The sequence below is a fragment of the Rhagoletis pomonella genome, unplaced genomic scaffold, assembly GCF_013731165.1.
Source record: "Rhagoletis pomonella isolate Grant_MI unplaced genomic scaffold, Rhpom_1.0 Rhpom_scaffold_00004, whole genome shotgun sequence".
Lineage (NCBI taxonomy): Eukaryota > Metazoa > Arthropoda > Insecta > Diptera > Tephritidae > Rhagoletis > Rhagoletis pomonella.
In genome coordinates this window covers 21,527,870-21,546,144 of record NW_023458558.1, presented here as the reverse complement: position 1 = coordinate 21,546,144, position 18,275 = coordinate 21,527,870, and the positions used below count along the sequence as shown (strand labels likewise).

Genomic DNA, 18,275 nt, shown 5'->3' with positions numbered 1-18,275 from the left:
AATATTAAAAATAAAATGTTAACAAGCCACAATAACATTGACAAATATATAGAAACTTTGGTTTAAAATTTAAACCCAAATAGAATATGTTTGCACAGCGAATTGTGGTGTTGATTCAAACTCAACATATGAAAGCACATTTACATGCGTGGCTTTAGCTGAGTGTGCAAAGATGCTTGATACAATTGGTTGCTACCAAGGCTGTCCGGGTTCAATCCCAACCACACGGAGCATGAAATTTAAGATTGTTTTTTTTTTATTCTTAATTATGAAAATGTTTGGGTTTAACATTTAAACCGAATTGTTTAAATTCTAAACCCAACATATGTGCTCTCTTTTTTATAAACTTGGAAGGTTTGTATTTGAATCTGAATTTAGTTTGGTCATATATGTAGTCCAAAAAGTTTAAAATTAAAACCGAAATTTTTAACCGTGTATTTCTTGCATCTTGATTTCGATCTGGTGAGTTAGCATTTTCAGTGATTTTAGCAGTGTGGTCAGATAATCACAAAAAAGTAAGCACAATTGACTTTAAAAAAATGTTAGACAAAGTTAGAGGCAGTGAACAAAAAGGTAAAAAGTGCAGCAATTTTATGCCGAATAACTTAACAGCACTGCGCTACAATTTCAATTCATTAAGTTAATTTAAAAATTTTTGTGCTCAAAACTTCCCAGTAGGCCTTAAGTGGAATTTTTTTTCTGATCTCTTAAGCGAAAGAGGGGGAACATTTTCACGAAGTTTTTACACGTACCAATTTAAGTGTCCTACAGACACACCACGACAAGCTTGCTTCAATTTTTCCTTTATCATCTAATAAAGCTTCCGAAGGTAAGGTCTTACTTAAAAAAGCCATGCCTAAAAGTGTTTTAAGTGTTTAAGAAGAGCTCCTCCTTTTTTTGCCGACAGCTCTTTTGACAGAAGTAATATTGTTCCAGAAGTTTTGCTATAAGAATTTACCATCTTTTATCCTGGCTGCCTGCATTTCCAAACATTTTTCTCACTTTAACATTTCTATGTATAAAACCGTTTTTATTCTTCAGAGTACTAAAAAGATGAATATGACTCAAATCAAAGTAGACCCCAATATTCCGGGGCTAGAACAAAAATATACATAAGTGCTAAATTTCGCTTCATAAAGGCTAACCTGGTCACATTGGATAATAGCAGCGATGCGCCAATTGCCAATAGTTTTTGAATTAATTGAAAATATTTGCTGTCAAATGATGATCCCGTTTTATTATTAGCAAAACTTTTCGATCGTTTTCCGGAGTTTTGTATTTCAGGGTACACTAGAAATTATACCACATTGACTAGGCAAATTCTTGTCTATCTATGTATGTATGTGGTATGTGCATTCAAATATAAAGTATGTAATAAAATTTGTAAAACGACCATAATATTCAGCCGACGGAAAGCCTTTCGCGCAAATCTGCCATTAAAAGCAGTCAACATTACACAGTAAAAGCGCATGGAAACCTCATAGTCTGGTAATGGCGGTAATTAAAATCATTTCACACCCATTGCAATTTACGCCAAAAACATCAACGAATTAAATACTTCAGAGATAGCAGACGCCACCATTTACCCCAAACGCCGATGGATGGATGCCGACAAAATGGTTGCCATCAGCTTTGTTGTGGTGTCGTATGTTTGAGTGTGTCGCTTTATTAACAGCCGCCATTTGGGGCAACGGTAATTATCTGTGCAAGCAATAACAATTTAGCCACAAACGACAATGACCAAGCAAAATAATCACTTTGGCACTTTTTTGTACGCCACGGCTTAAATAAGTATCTCTTCGTCCTTTGTGATGTTGTAGTTTTTGTTATTGTTTTCCATAAAGCAATAACTCTACTTTAGGCTCTCTGCGTTGTTGCGCTGTATCTCTTGGTTTTCCTTAGCACAAAGTTCGTACAATGGTTGTGTGAAAGACGTGTTTTCGGCTGGGACATTTTAAATCGTGAATTCCCGAGGGTACAACTAAGCCACACTTTCGTATGTCGTTACTCTTTGCTACGTTCTTTTACGGTTCTGCTTTCACTTCGTAAGAAAATTGAATTTCTACCGATCTTCCCACTTTATTTTCAGCCAGAAAAGCTTACGCTGAACTGAACCTTGTCAAACAAGCAAACCAAATTAATGTTAATGGCTAAATTGCTTAAGACCGTTGCGAAAACAATGCAATAGGCCCTTTTGTCCTTTGCCCAAAAGTTTTATATTTATATTTGTAGATTCCACTTTAACAACACTAACTATTATTAGGATTTGTTTCTTCGGAGATTTCAGTGCACACATACAAACAGTCTCGTGGGCGATGCAAAACTTTTCTTTCAGTTAAATTGAATTCAATTTGTTAGAGTGTGAGAGGTCGGTTGTTTGCTCTGGGGCAATCTTGATGGAGCGGAAAAACTTCATTTGTGTGGTTGCCTTCTTTGGCTCACACTAATTGCAAGTTTTCATAAATTTTTGGCTCTTACATATGGTAGCCGGAACCAAGGCAGGGTGCTCTTTCGTTAAGTCATTTGTCAAGTGACAAGGTTTGCGGCAATAAGTTGCGTAAATTTTTAATTATGTTACCACAACTGTGAAGGCGGGATTTAACTAAGTTTCGGGAGATAAATGTACTTATGCTCATACATCCATTCTTATGTGTCAACAACATGCAAACACATGTGCGCAATTAATTTTCGCCTTAAGACAAATGCGAAGTCTAATTTGCACGTGGACTTCCTACCCACGATTTTGCGTATTATTTTCGTACGAAGGTGTTGAAATATGTTTTTGGCAGCAAAATTTTCAAGTGATATATAGCAGGTCAGAGAAAGTGTACGGAAATTATAAGATGTAATCTCTGTGAGGCGTTGAAAGATTTAATTAATTAAATCGGCTTGGGCATATTTCATTGTTGGATCTAGGCTATTAGTTGGCATGGCCAAATGCCACAGGAAAATGGTAAACTACAAAATTTTGTTTTCATAACTTAAAATTTATTGTACATATGTATGTATATGAGTTCATTCTTCTTATATGTATGTAAGTATGTATGAACATATTAATGGGGATAGAAAAGATACATTCCAGTACTCTCTTTAGGCTGCTCACGTTGATCTAAAAGTAGCAAGTTTAGTCCCACAGATAACACCATGAAAAATGTATGCAGGAACACTGCCCTTCGTCTTGTGTTTCCTCCAGGATTAACTTGGGTTCTTATAAAAGAAAACACAAATACATAGTTGCTTTTAAGCTTAAATAGAAAAGAGATATCTTTTCTTGTAACAGCTCTTACGGGTCACTGCTAATTGACTTACACGCCATAAGACTAACAGGGCAATCTTGGCAACTGACTTACAACTCACCACAGTCTTTCGAAAAACAAAAGCCTTTCGTAAAAAAATTGTCAATTCTGGCAACTATCTTGAAAGCTTTTTTCTGTCTTTCGAAAGACTAATTGAAAGATTTGCTAGCGATGACGTCTTAGCGTTATTCTATTTGTCTTCTTGCAATAAGTTTTCTAAAAATTAAATTAAAAAATAATAAATGTTTTTCTTTTTAAAAACAATAAAAACTATAAATTAAAAGAAAATTAGATTTAAAAAGATTAAAAAAAATAAGTTTCTAAAATTTCAAATGAAATTAAAAGTTTAAAGAATGAAAGAATTAAAATGTTCTAAAATTAAAACGAAAAAATGTTTCCCTTCTAAACAATAAAATCTTAAAACTAAAACAAAACTAATTAAAAACAATTAAATTAGAAAAAGAGAAAAATAAAGAGTTTCTAAAAGTTAAATGAAATAAAAATAACAATTTTACTTTTAAAACAATGAAATCTTAAAATCAAAAATGAAATCAAAATAACAATTTTACTTTTAAAACCATAAAATCTTAAAATCAAAAATGAAATCAAAATAACAATTTTACTTTTAAAACAATAAAATCATAAAATCAAGAGAGAGGAGAAAAATAAAATTAAATAACAAAAGGAAAAAAAAGTTTTTTAGACGGAACGAAACGAAACGAAATGAAATTATAAAATATATATTTTTCCTTGTAAAACAAAATCTAATCAAAGAAATTAAATTAAAAATGAAAATAACTTAATTAAAAAATCCGCTTTTCGAAGATTCCAACCTTGGATCTTATGAATGGGACGCCAATACTTTGCTCTCTCCGCCATTTGAACTGTTGCAAAAGCGCGAGCAAAATTATATACATATGTACATTAGAATGCATATATAATATATATAAATAAAATATTTCGGAAAAATATTAAGATTTTGTGCAGTTTTTTTAAGCCTAATCTGTTTTATCATCTGAGGAGACTTTTTTCAAAAAGTTCTTCAAGAAACTATTTTTATTTATAAGAAACTTCTTTTAGGAGATATTTTCAAATGGGTCCAGCTCGCTTAAATCTTAATATTTTTCCGAAATATTTTGGTGGACGTCTTAAAATATAATTAATTTTGTAATCTCGGCGGAAAAACCGCCATTTTTTTTGGCGAAGCAGTCTAATGTACATACATCTTCTTTTGGAACATGCTTTTCACCGTGGAAGTTGGCAAGGGAACTTTTTTGGAAGAATTTGGTGCCAGAATAAACAAAATCTTTCAAAGAAAATATCTTGCCTGATGTTTTTTAAGTGTCCTACAAAAGACTTGCGCTATAAGGGTGGGCACATGGGATCATTGTCGCTATTGCAAGAACAAAGAACAATTACACAAACTTGCCGGCTGTTCAACTAAGTGATGCTGCCTTCGAGTTGTTTTTTTTCCAAAATTAATGCATAGATAAAATTTGAATAAATAGTTTAAAATAATTGCTATACTTCTCAAGAAAAAAATGTGCTTCAGCAACAAAAAAATGTTCTTCTGAATCTTGCAATTGTATCGTTTTGACGAGGTGCGGTTCCAGGGGTATATAGCAATAAGGCGTAGTAGAAAGTATTAATGCTGTACACTGAACCAAAAGTACCATGGTTTTTTCAACCAAGTTATCGTTTGAATTTATCATGGTAGATACCTACACGAGTTGTAAGAAATGCGACTCAAGTTTAACATTTGAAAACACATTCTTGCTGTTATTTGTTGACTTCCGGCAGCTTTCGGTTCGAATGTCGTCGGAGGCATTTTCGTTTGTTTTTGTTTTTTTTTCTTAATTACGAAAAAGCATCTGTGAATTGCATAACCCGATCAAACGACGAAGAAAATTTATTCTAGTTCAAGATTTGAGGGCAAATTTACAGAACGGCAGTAGCTGAGCATGTAGAGAGGTTTGCTGTTATTTATTAGTGGTAAAATAACAATAAAAGTTTTTGTTTTGTGCCTTCGAATTATGAAAAAGCATCTGTGAAGTGCAGAACATAGGCGTATTCAAACGAAAAAATCGGCAACCAAAAATTTGTTAAATGTAAATAACAGTGTGGTTAACATTACCAATCATTATTGAAAATACCAACCATGGCATTGCTAAATTAAACAAAAATTAATTTAATTAACTAATTTCTGGTTGACTTTTTTCTCAATGTACATATGAACACAAAAATAAAACATTTTTCTGACTACCTTAGTCTTGTTCAAATGCCGAAGCAAAACTCTGCAACCATTTTTGATTTCATGAGCATCAAGCTTTCCTGTTTCGACTGAGGATGTATGTTTGTGTGAAAACTTGTAAAACTTTTGTACGTAGATACAACCTATGTGAAAAAAGTTTTAGATGTTGCTAAGGGAAAACCTTCTAGAGACATGTCCTGGCGCTAATTTAATTGTGTTCGTTTTTGTTAAGGCATTTTTAATTGTTGTAAACTCAGTTCTCATCTTAACATCTAAACATGTACATTTGTGTTAACTTTTGAAAAATTTAATAGACCTTTTTGAAAAAGACCTCAGCCTTCATACATCAATTCTTTCTTAGCAATTTGCCAGGGTTTCAATGAGTTTCTAACGGTTCATGACTACTGAAGACAACTGTCGTGCTGTCCTACTCCTGCTTCTAGGCAATTTTGTTTTATTATCATTCATTTAGCTTGTTTCTTTGTATGTAATGCCTTTAACTTCATTTTGTAAATGACAACAATTCTTTTAGCCACATAAAACCACATTTGTTTTCCGTTGTTTCCATCAACGATTCCAACGGTGATTCTCTTCCTTTAACTGGAGTTCTACAGCCAGCAAGTGGTTGAGGGTTATAGGACAAACGGCACATGGCCTGCGCCGAACATGCATACGCAAATATGTATGTGTTTACATTAGGGTGATTCAAAATACACAGAAAAATTAACGTTTTGGGTTTCTCTAGCGCCTACCCCCCCAGAATTATAGAAAATTAAAAATAACTAGACTATTTTTTTTGTGAAATTGGTTAATATTTAACAGTTATCCATATACATGTGTATGTATTTCTTATGGGGGAACTCAATTGTTTCGCAGAATTACTATAAAATCGTTTAAAATATATTTTTTTACCGATTGAGACTATTTTTCGTCGAAAATCTTCAAAAAAAAAAATTAATATGTATATTTGTCTTTAAAATTTTACTAACTTGTTTTCATATCTTGCGTGAAGTGGTTACAAAAACATCAAATAGCACATTTTGTATACAAGAGATGAGATTAACTGTTATGGAAATAGTAATTAAACTTTTTTTTTTTGAAGTGAAATAATCTTGTTCGATGAAAAAATATTGTTTTTTTAGGATTTTATAGTTGTTCTACGAAAGATTATATAAAATACATATGTATATAGATAATTTCAAAGCCCCGCGGTGCGCGCAAATGTTAACCGATTTCAAATTAAAAATAAATTTCCGATATTTTTTAATTGTGGGGGTGACTGGTGAAAAATTTTGGGCCACCCTAATGTGCAAACATACATTTACCTACCCCATCTACGATTGAAGCTTCTTTTTCTAAGGGCTTTTTTCTTTCGGGGTTCTTTACTGTTTCGTGATTAATTTAGGTGATTTTGCTGCCACAGTGCTGCCTTTGCCTTCGTGCTGTGCTGACTTGATGGCTGTCGTTCTTCGTTTTTATTTAATTTTAGTACCATTTTGTCATTGATCATGTACATACATACATACATATATGTATATCGATATATCTCTGTGCACGAAAATATTTGCACAGTGCATGGCATTTGATTAAGTTGATTTGACAATTGCCAAATTGACAGTTAACATGTCAACTTATTTACAAGCGGCAAAGCGATTACCTTGAAGCGCAAGATACGAGTTTTTTCATATCCAGATTGCTTTTGCAATGCTCGAATTTTTTCTTGTTCTCCGAGTGTGTTTATTACAGTCGGTTTAATTATTTATGTTAATTCATGTACATATGTAGCTCAGGCAAAGTAAATTTGTACAACACGCACCCAAGCAAATTCTAGTAGGTATGTATTCTTTACTTTAATACTTTTTAAGTGATATCGTTCTTTTTTGCTACATAAATAATAAAACCAAGTAAAATGTCATATGGCTATGCATTTTCACATGTGTACGTACATACTTACATACATATGTGCATGTACATATTAGTCTATGTTGTTTAATGCATAAGAAACATTCGTGATGTGCTGAATTGTCGGTACCCAATACTTGGGTAGCCAATACTTCCCAAATATTTCGGTACCCAATACTTCCTTTTCTGTACTCATTACCAATTCTTTACATTAAACTAGGGCTGTGCGATTATTCGATTACTCGAGCAAGTTGGTTAATCAATTATTCGGTTAATCAATTACTCGAGTAATCAAGATTTTGATTACTCAAAACGATGATTCATCGAGTTACTTGAAATATGATTACTCAAAAAAAATAATTTTGCTCGTTAACAGAGTTTGCTTTGGAAAATGCTTATTTTCTTTTTTACATTCTGTATATGAAAAAAATTGTTTGCTTTCATTTTTGAAAACAGAAACGTTGTTTTCAAAGTATCAAGGAACTTTAACTACTTTATACATATGTAAAGAGTTGAAATGTTGATTACTCATTTTACTCGAAATGTTGATTAATCATAAAGCAAATTACTCAAATATTTTTGTTTTTGGTTAATCAAAAATCTTGATTACTCGAGTAACTGAACTTTTGAGTAATCATAATTTCCAATTAATCGAATAATTGAGTTATTTACTTTATGATTAATTAAAATTTTGAGTAATCAATTAATCGCACAGCCCTACATTAAACCATCGCCGCTTTATATATTTATGGCCTTATTCATAAAAATAAAGTAGCTTTATAAAAGGTTTATAAATTGAAAAATGTATGAAAACGTCACTTTATAAAGCTCTTTAAACCTACTTTATTTTTTATGAATAAGGCTATTAAAGTTTATACAAAAAATATTTTACTACCATTTTATATGCTATCGGCTAAAAAAATTGAACTTGTCGCAACAGTAAAATATTATTTCATCAGTTTTCACCGTAGTAGATCCAAGGTTCGAGAACAATGCTTTGACAGATGAAGAAGCAAAGATAATATCGTCCGATCCATCTAGAACGAAAATTTTTCAAACAAGTAACTTGTTCCTTTGCATTATGACGGCGGACCCACATACGTATGTACATATACATATACATTTTTCATTTGAGGTAATATCAAAACTACATACATGTAATTCCATAAATATGTCAATGCAATTAAAAACTAATATGAATCTCATTAGTACTTATACTGACCAATCGGTTAAGAAAAATCGTTAAAGCTTTCGATATTCATATAAATATATACATATATACACGCCGCTTCACATTTATAGGCACATAATTGTCGACCGGGAAAATATGTACGTATTTTTAATTGTAGTCATCTGAGAAGATTGAAAGCCAAAGTTAGAAGCTTTACTTGAACTGAGGCTAACATTATTTCTTTTGCTTATTCAATGTTTAATATTTTTTTATAAAATTCCAGCTCATTATATAATAAACTGCATTAAATTTCAGTATAAGAAAGTGCAGGTTTCTTGTAGCCAAAAAAACGCATTGATTAATAATTTTCTTAATGTTATTCCATAAGAAATTTATGTTCGAACATACTGAAAATCGAAACCTGCACTTTTTCCTTTGAAAATTTAATGGGCTATAAAATTTCATACATGTGATTTTTCGAAAAATCTATAGGTACTTACATAGAATAGAATTGCAACAGGCCGATGGTCGCACATTATAGATTTTAAAGAAAAATTAATATGGGGGTCTTTAATACAGCAACAGAAGCCAAATAAACAGTTTTTAGAATTTTTGTCTGTCTGCCTGTCTGTCTATCTGTCTGTATGTTTGTACGCGCATCACTCGAAAACTAATACATGGAATTGAATGCACTTTTCACCGATGTATTGCTATAGGTCTGACTTAAAACATAGAAAGAAAAAAAATTAGTGAGTTGCCACCTGTGTGAAAATTGATGTTTAGGTAAATTGATTAGACAAATTTAATACTGCAATATGGCTTGGGTTTTAAGAAGGCTTACAGCCGAAAATATTTTTGTTGAACGTTGCCACTATTTGAAAATTTCAATTTAACTTAATTGATAAGATAAGATGATAAGAATGGTATCAAACTGAAGAGTTTTAGGAAAGCTTACTGCTGAACATATTTTTGAGAAGGGTTACCACCTAATTGAAAAATTGTATTCAACTAAAATGGTAAAATAAATTAAATATTATATATTCTCCTCCCGAGGCAATATCCAAGAACCTGGTACCCAAACGGCAAAAAGCTTTGGATTTGACTTTCATAGAAAAAAAGCAGCCTCAGCATCATTGTGATCTTGCTACTAGTGTTTGTAGGCTGCTGAGTTAACTTCTCTGAAATATAATTTGGTCTCGAATGCCTAAAAGAAGTTCTTCCTAATTTGAATGGAGCTAAGGAATATTCACCTTTGCCAAGATTCCACGTTTAAACATGCCATTGTAGGCTTCTTTAGTTTTATCAACTAACTAGTGATGAACTATGACAGGTAGTAGCCGTGTTAGTGGCCATCAAATATAGCTAGAAATAGGTCTGTTCGTGGAAAATCCAAAAGGAACTATTATCCATCACTCAAAATATCAGAGAGTAAGAAAAATTTCTCTCAAATAGAGAAACTTGCAAATTTGCCGGAATTGTCCACGGCTTAATTTCAAATACAATAAATTCTTATAGAATTTTTAAAATTCTTTCAGATGGACAAAAAACAGGATATGGACAAAATTTCGAACCCATATATTCGTCGGTATATTTTTTATGGCATTTTAAGACGTTTTTGAGGTTAGGGTTATGTATATGGGAGATATGCTTTAAACTAAATCGGTCACGCACATTTTTCGTTCTTTTTTATGCCCATAAATGTTAAATACGGAAAATTGAGGATTTACGCCGACTCCTAATTTTTTACAAAAAATGTATGGAGCTGTACCATTGTGGGGCGTTGAGTTTTATGCACATAAAATCAATTTATGTCTTGGCCAAGTGCCTTTGCAAGCGTTAAGAGAAATATAGTCTTCTAAAAATATTCAATGTTTAATTATGTTCATTTGTTTTGAGAAAATATTTAACACGTGTGCCCGACGAATAATAAAAAAACTATTTAATTCGGTTAGACATTTTTAACCGTAATATACTTTTAAATGCTTCATTTAAATGCTACTTTAAAAATAATCAAATATGTCGTAACATTAATATGTATGTCAATTACAATTAAATGTGGAAATTTTTCCTTGAAAAAATAGAATTTCAAAAATTTTAATGAACTCAATTTTAATTTCAATTAACTTTTGTCCATAATCATTAGCTAATTATGTCAATCAATGTATGTAGATATATATATAGGCATATATGTATGTATGTATGTATGTATGTATAATAAATGAAATCGATGAAAAGCTACTCATTTGATTGATATAAATCCACGCTTTTATAATCATTTGCGGTTTTTTATTTCTTTAATTGAAAAGTTAATTTCGCACACAAAAAATACAATAAAATTGAAACTAATCGAATGTTTTGTAATGTGCAATTTGCACGCAACATTTGCATACAAAGTTGAAAATATGCATGTACATACATATGAGTGAGATTATGTTATGTATTTATATTGGTATGTACATACATACACACTTATGTAGTTTTACTATTCAGTGAATCAAGAAATTTGTGCGGCGATTAATTGAAAGTGCCGGCAATTTATTTCCAACTATCGGTTCAATATCTCGAATTGTTGTGATTTACAGATTTACTCGTGCCAACCCGTAGTTTTGCGGAATTGCTTGCATGTTAAATACACTTAATTTATTAACAAAAAAAGCAGAAACAAAAAAAATACATACAAAATCAAATGCGGCAACATGAGCGGCAATATTGTGGCGACACATGCAAAGTAAAAGTTTAGCTACATACATACGTAAGTGAGCAAACATGCAATACTCCTGCTTGATGACAGCTGTCAACCGTTAACTACCTGTGCCAAATGTATAATCTAATGATTTTTTAATAGAAAAAAGCGGTAAGGAAAAACAAAGTTTCCCAATCAAATGCAAACAATGAATTTATCAAGAAATTTAAAGCAATTGCGTGCCACAAACATACACATGGTAATTTAGCCGGGTGCCCACATGGCTTTAATGTCATAGAAAAGAAATTAATGAGCTACAAATTAAGCTCGAACAGTCCAAGGGGATAATTTAGTGAAATGTGAAATGAGGCAGGGTGACACAAATAATAATTGAAAAAATAATAAATAAACAGCTATGCACATACAACGGCCTGTGCAATAAAATGGGGGGAAAAAATGTCCACCATTGTAATCAGCGGCCATTTCCTCTGTAAATGCGACGATTGAGTGAACACTGGCCATTAAAATGTTAATGTGTTTGCTTACCGCATTAGTCGCTGTGGCACAACCACTCTCGTCGCACCGTTCGTCGTCAAACATACAAATGTACAAACTTATAATTGTTTAATTTTAGCATATTTACGTTGTTATGCAATAACAGTTATTTTATTTTTTTTTTGTTATTTTCCTAACTAGTACCCAACATTCCCTTGATCGATGTCTTTCAACAAATTTTCCCTTTTTTCTTAGGTTTTACCGTTTTGCTTGAGAAGGGACTGCGTTAAATCTCGCCCCTGCCCCCCCCCCCCAAAAAAAAATTGGTAGGCGTCCAAACCATTCCAAACGCATACATAAATAAACATCCTGCTATGTATTGCATTAAACACTTTTGCCCACATTAAATAATTTAGCCTTTTCAAAATCGGTGATTTTCCAACGTAAGCCCTAAATGTGGTTGTGCGTGCTTTCGTAACGCCAGTAATGCCATGAAATTATTATGTACTATGTACTACATTTTAGCCGCCATTTGTAAGCCCTTTTTCCGTGGCATTTTACTTATTTTGTTTTTTTTTTTTCTTTCTACTCGTATTTTTGAATTTTTGAGGGTTGCAAATGGAAGCGTTGAAAGCCATAACTACCCTCCTCCGCCTACTCACACGCCTTCAACAAAAATTGTGCACAAATTTGTACTCACTTTCAGAAGCGAGCGTTTCAACTCCCATACCCCTCGCCGTCGAATAAGTTGAGAAACTCTTGCGTGGCGTAGCAAAGCAAGCGTTCAGCGAAGTAGAGAAAAAGTGGCAAAACGGTCGGTTGAAACAAATTGAGATGTGGCATTTTCCATTGTTTCCCATTTAATGTGTTCATGAATTTTTAAAATGCCTATTTTCATTTTACACTTTTCATTTTATAGGTACGCTCGTACATATTAAATGCCGGTGCGATTCATTTTATTTTTGTCATTTCTGTTGGCAACTGCAAAAAAATAAGCAACGTTAGTTGTGAGCGAGTATTTGGTTGGATTTTGTTTTGAAAAATTTTGACGCTCTTGTTAGCTTTTCTTTAATACAATTTTACAAACTTCATTCATAACAACTTAATGATACTGATTGCTTAAGCACAAAGGTGTAATAAAGCCTTGGTGAATATTTATGTTTGTGATCAAAATAAAAGAAAATCTTTTGCCTTCGGTGCGGTATTTTTCCAATTATGTTAAGGGATTATTTTATCATAATGGTTCTCGATCAATATTTATATTGTTACACCTAGTTTATCCGAAATTGGCTACATCAAAAGGACACCGATGTTTTAGATTGACGGCCCTCCAGCCCAAAACGCCATCTAATCTAGTCTCTAAGAAAAGATCAGTGCTCTTACAAGAGTAGAGAGTAGAGTTTATAGGTAGGAAGACAAAAATAGTAAACCAGTTTACTTGGCAAAAGAAAAATGTGAAATATCGTAAAGACAGGCTCTTTATTCTTGAGAGGGGATATGTAAAAAATCACCCGATTTTGATTAAATGTGGTTTAAAGATTACTTTTTCTTCTTCTACAAAGCATAAATCTTAAATATGACAAAGATTCGTTGACTGAAACATTACCACAAAATTTTCTCACAAACACTCAAAATTACGTGACTTGAATGAAATTTTTATTTTAGCATAAACTCGAGAAACAGTCTCACATCCACCCTACTTCTCATACAAAATGTCAATTCGAATTTTCAAAATCTGACTTTAGATTCGTACTACTCCAAAAAGCTCCCTATGGATAGTTTCGTAAAAATATAACCGTTTTATTTTGTTTGTCATCCGCCTTATTGGATCCACCAAGGTAAATTTTTTAAACCTGATGTCAGATTCGTAATCAGCGAGCCCAAAACCCCCTCTGTCGAAGTCTGATTAAAATCGATCAATGGCTTCCTATGTTTGCCACTTTTGACGAGCTGCTGGCCCATAGTGCACTGGTCTGGTAGGGTTCAAAATAGTGTTGAGCGTCAAATTCTTAACCGATTTTGGAGGTTCTTTTTTTATTTGAAGGCAAATAAATCTCCAGGTTCACCTCCATCGGTGAGCGAATTGCCACAATCCACATAAAGGCAAAATTTAATTAGATAAGCAAAATTAGTTTGCATGCCCCGACGAAAGAGAAGGACAATGAGACTAAGGAGCTTTTCTGTTAGCATATGGGACAGGCGTATGACCGCTGCCCCCGCCACGATAATAAAATCGTGCTTGACGCCTTCAACGCCAAGGTCCGCCTTCATTACAACATCTCCGACAACGGAGAGAGGCTTATCGACTTTGCCACGACACGGGCAAGGGTAGTTAGTAGTACCAGACAACAGCATCGAAACATCCCCAAATCTACTTGGGTGTCCCCTGATCAAAGAACGAAGAACCAAATTGATCATGTTGTGATAGCCGGAAGACACGGATGAGTTGCCGCTAAGGACCGCATGCGCTCTGTGCAATAAAAACGAGCGTCAGGCAACGCGGCTAAAGTTCGACGACGCAAAGCTCCAGTCACAACGAACATCCGAAAAATGTAGCAATCGACTCTCAATTCTGCCTAATAAAGCAATTCCTCATGGCCTAGTCATAAATGAGCATTGGAACTTCATCTCCCAATTACTTCGCACCGCTGCGGCACAGGTTTATGGTTATTACAAACCGCGCAGAAACAACTGGTATGAGGAAGAGTGCCGCGCGGCTGCTGCAGAAAAACACGCGAGACAATTGGGCGATACCGGGAAAAAAGGAATGAAGATAGACGCCTTTTCAAGAGAAAATAACGAGAGGCAGAAAGACGTGAATGCGAAGAGCTTCAGATGCCGGCAGACAGGAGTTCGACTCGAAAATGCTATCAGAAAATAAGGCAGCAATCAAATGGTTTCAAGACCGGGGCTGGTTCCTGTAGAGATGAAAACGGCAATTTGGTAACAGATGTCCAGAGTACACTTGAGATATGGAGGGAACAATTCTCAAAGCTTCTGAATGGCAACACGGGTGGCGCGTTTGAAGAAGAAGAACCCGACCCAATGTATAGGGACGAAGCTCACGTTCCTCCACTTGACCAAGACGAGGTGAGAACAGCAATATGGCTGGGGTGTGAGACCCCCTGGCAACACATAAAAGTCCTCGCGTTTTGGGACACACGTCACTGTTGGCAATTATAACTACATGCATATGAAATCGATTTAAAGCTTCCATTCGCGTATATAATATAAGATACTATAAGAAAACAACTTAAAGGTGCTGCAAGCATAGACAAATTTTATAACTTCATGCCATATTTTTACCATAAAAATTTTTGCATTTTGGTATAAAAAGAAAATTTTCGAACTACATTTTCAATACCCCTTTCAATCAAAATTAAAGGCCAAAGTCATTCGTCAGGACGCAAATTTTTGTTAAACGATATAATTTACTTTTTAAAAAGAAACACTTACCTCCACTTCGTGCGACGATTCTGGAACCAGGTTTTAACTTGAGCATCGGTCATTTTAAGGCCGCGCGCCAATGCCGCTCGTTCCGCGGACGCCAAATATTTTTGCTTGTGAAAACGTTTCTCCAGTTCAGCCACTTGAATGCGTGTGAAAGAGGTGCGGGGCTTTTTCCGCTTTGGTGGTGTACGATTTTGATATGGATGGCCAATGCGACGGGTTATGGGAAAGGCAGCTGCAAGTAGAGTGCATATGAAATGCATTTCTTAATATAGCTGTAAATGAATATACGCATTCGAGAAGATATTGTCATAAATGTCTAAGCGATTATGTTGCGTGCCAACCGACGGCATTGTCTAAGGCGTCTAAAATAAACGGACTGCGAACTCAACTAACTTAATTGTAGGGTTTTAGTTTTCAAGCAATTTGTAAAGCAATAAATTCTCAAAGATAACAAGCAAATTTCCGATATTTACTTCCGGCATGGTGTGTGTGTGTGTGTGCGGCCGGTGCGGCGTCAGCAAATGTATCCCGAAGTACCTGTTTTACGGACGCTACTCACTCATCTGCTAGAATGTGCCACAATGTATTGTACCAATTATTTCGTGTATACCTGCTGTGAAATCAATTAGACACTTCAAAATGACCGCGCCTCTGGCAGCGAGCGTGCAACCAGTCTGGACAAAGCCATACAGATATGTACTACATACATACATCAAGGCAATACCTTGATGCGATCCTAATTGCTGTTGTTATCCTAAATTTGACTTATCAGTCATACTTAAATAGTTAAAGTGTGTTGCAGGTACTGCAATGGTAAAAGTAAGTATGTATGCATGTATGTATGTATGTGTCACTGACATTCGGCTAAGCCCAACGACCTTTCGAGTCCTACGATTAGCCAGCCACGCACATATTTTCCTTCCATTCATTCACAAAATTATTAAATCGTTGTTTGTGTTTTTTTTTTAAGCCGTTCTTTATCTTAATAAAGCAACGCCGACGCAAGCAATTACTTTTTATTTAATTTTAATAGTGGTAAAATGCTCAAAACTTGTCTGTCTTGAAGGAAAATAAAACAAGATATTGAATTATAAAAAATTGCTCAAAAGCGAAAGAGTGCATAATTTCTTAAGTTATGATGTTGTTGTTGTAGCGGCTACAACAACCCTGCCCAGATTGGCTAGGCCCTCAATCCTTGTCGCCAAGCTCAACTAACGGGATACCGAAGCGTGCAGCCTCTATAGATTCCCTTCATAGGGACAGAGGCGTTAGTTGAGTGGGGTTTAGTGGGCATGCGAAGTGATGTTTCGAGTCGTCGGGTGTCTCTCCGCATGCCGGGCACTCATGGGGCACATCTGTATCCAGTCTGCACAGGTACGAGTTCAACCTGCCGCAGTATCCTCGTCCACGTCAGGTGGTTGTGTGCCCAGAACGGCATTCAAAGGTCTGGAGTCTGCGTAACTTGAGACCGACTCCCTGTGAGTGCCACTCAAGGCCTGTCGATATGCTGTCGGGTCCATAGGTTTCTTTATGAATCTCTCGACTTCGTCCGTCATTTCGTACAGATGCCTTCTGACGTGCCTTGGCGAGGGCTCCTCCGCAAGCAAGTGTCTGTTCGGGTACACGCGTCTGGGGTTCCCTACTAAGAATTGCTTGCAGAGCATTCTGTTGTGCTCCCTAATGGAGAGCATTTGCGCCTCGTTATGTAAATGATGTTGTAGCGACATCAGAAGACATCGGCTCGCTGTACGGGGTGCTGTTTTCTGTGTAGTCTGTAGCTTCATCCACTGCGTCCTACTGATCCCCGGCGACCACACTGGTGCTACGTAGTTTAGAAACGGCCAGCCAATTGCCTTGTTTTTTGCCATCAACGTTTTTTCGCCTTTGCCCCAGGCGCTACCGGCTCGCGAGGCTTTGCAGTTTATTGACAATTGCGGTTGTGTGCGCAGAGAAAGAGAGCAGACTGCCGAAGATAACTCCGAAGATTTTCGTCGGGATTGGTTCGGCATCGACGTGAATACCCAGTTGCAGTCTGACCACCTTCGTCCAGGTGGTAAAAAGGGAAGCTGAGGTCTTTTTAGGGGAGCTGGAGGCTCGGAGAGGTAACCGTTTACTTTCGAGCACAAGTGATCAATTCCATTCCCAGACGCCATTATCGAACAATCGTCTGCATAAAAGACAATCGAGACTCCTTCTAGTGGTTGACTCTGTCCGCGTGCTTCGTCGGATTGGATAGTAACCTCACGGTTAACCAAAGCTTACTCACACCAGAGGTATGGTTACAATTCTTCAGATGCTCTTCCCACTTCTTCCGCTTATGTACGTTCACAAGCTGCCGAATCTCCGTATTGAGACTTCTGGGATTGACGAAGGTAGTCACGCTCATCGGCTAGAACAGCCGCTTCAGCAGGAAATTTCGGACGGGGGTCCGTAATACAACCGGCTGGGACGAAGCTAGCGGCAGCAACAGTGACGATACTGCGGAACTTACGCGCACCTACGTGAAGGTCGATTGGTGTGGGCACGCCAGAGAAGGTGATTTCAGTAACTTCCTTGAAGCCGTTCCAATCAGGTTTAGAAAAGTTGGCATAGGTTCGGTGTTCTGCGCAAGCAAAGTTGGCAGGTTTATCAATCGGGATGACAATGGGTAGATGGTCAGATAATTTGATCGCTAAAAATCTCCAAAAGAATAGCCGATTCGTCTAGTTAAATGCTCCTCATACTGCCAGAGCTACTTTTCATGTTGTATACTTTTAGGCCCCAGTGCTTTTTATATAGAGAATTTTTGGTGACGAACATTTAGCGTAGCGATTGTCAGAATTCTTAGCGTGATGAAAATGTTCGTCCTAGGCACGTCCTAAAACAGCCAAAAGGGAGTTTTTAATCTTCTTATTTTGTTTATAACCCGATTTTAAGATGTGCTACGTATTGAATCTGTATGTATGTATTTAGGAAAGCTATACAGTATCTGACACACTAAAATATATTTAGATTTTATGACATCAAAGTGTGCGTAAATCCTCC

General features: G+C 35.5%; 1 protein-coding gene across 1 annotated transcript in view; it reads right to left on the bottom strand.

Annotated features, from left to right (window-relative positions):
- LOC118738424 (T-cell leukemia homeobox protein 3) overlaps positions 1-15,483 on the bottom strand; it is a gene marked incomplete at its 5' end in the record, with an annotated part of 23,618 nt that extends 8,135 nt beyond the window's left edge. Inside the window, 1 exon segment of the mRNA XM_036469358.1 lies at positions 15,255-15,483. Coding sequence (XP_036325251.1) covers positions 15,255-15,483 — 229 coding nt within the window.
- Positions 15,484-18,275: the final 2,792 nt, after the last annotated feature.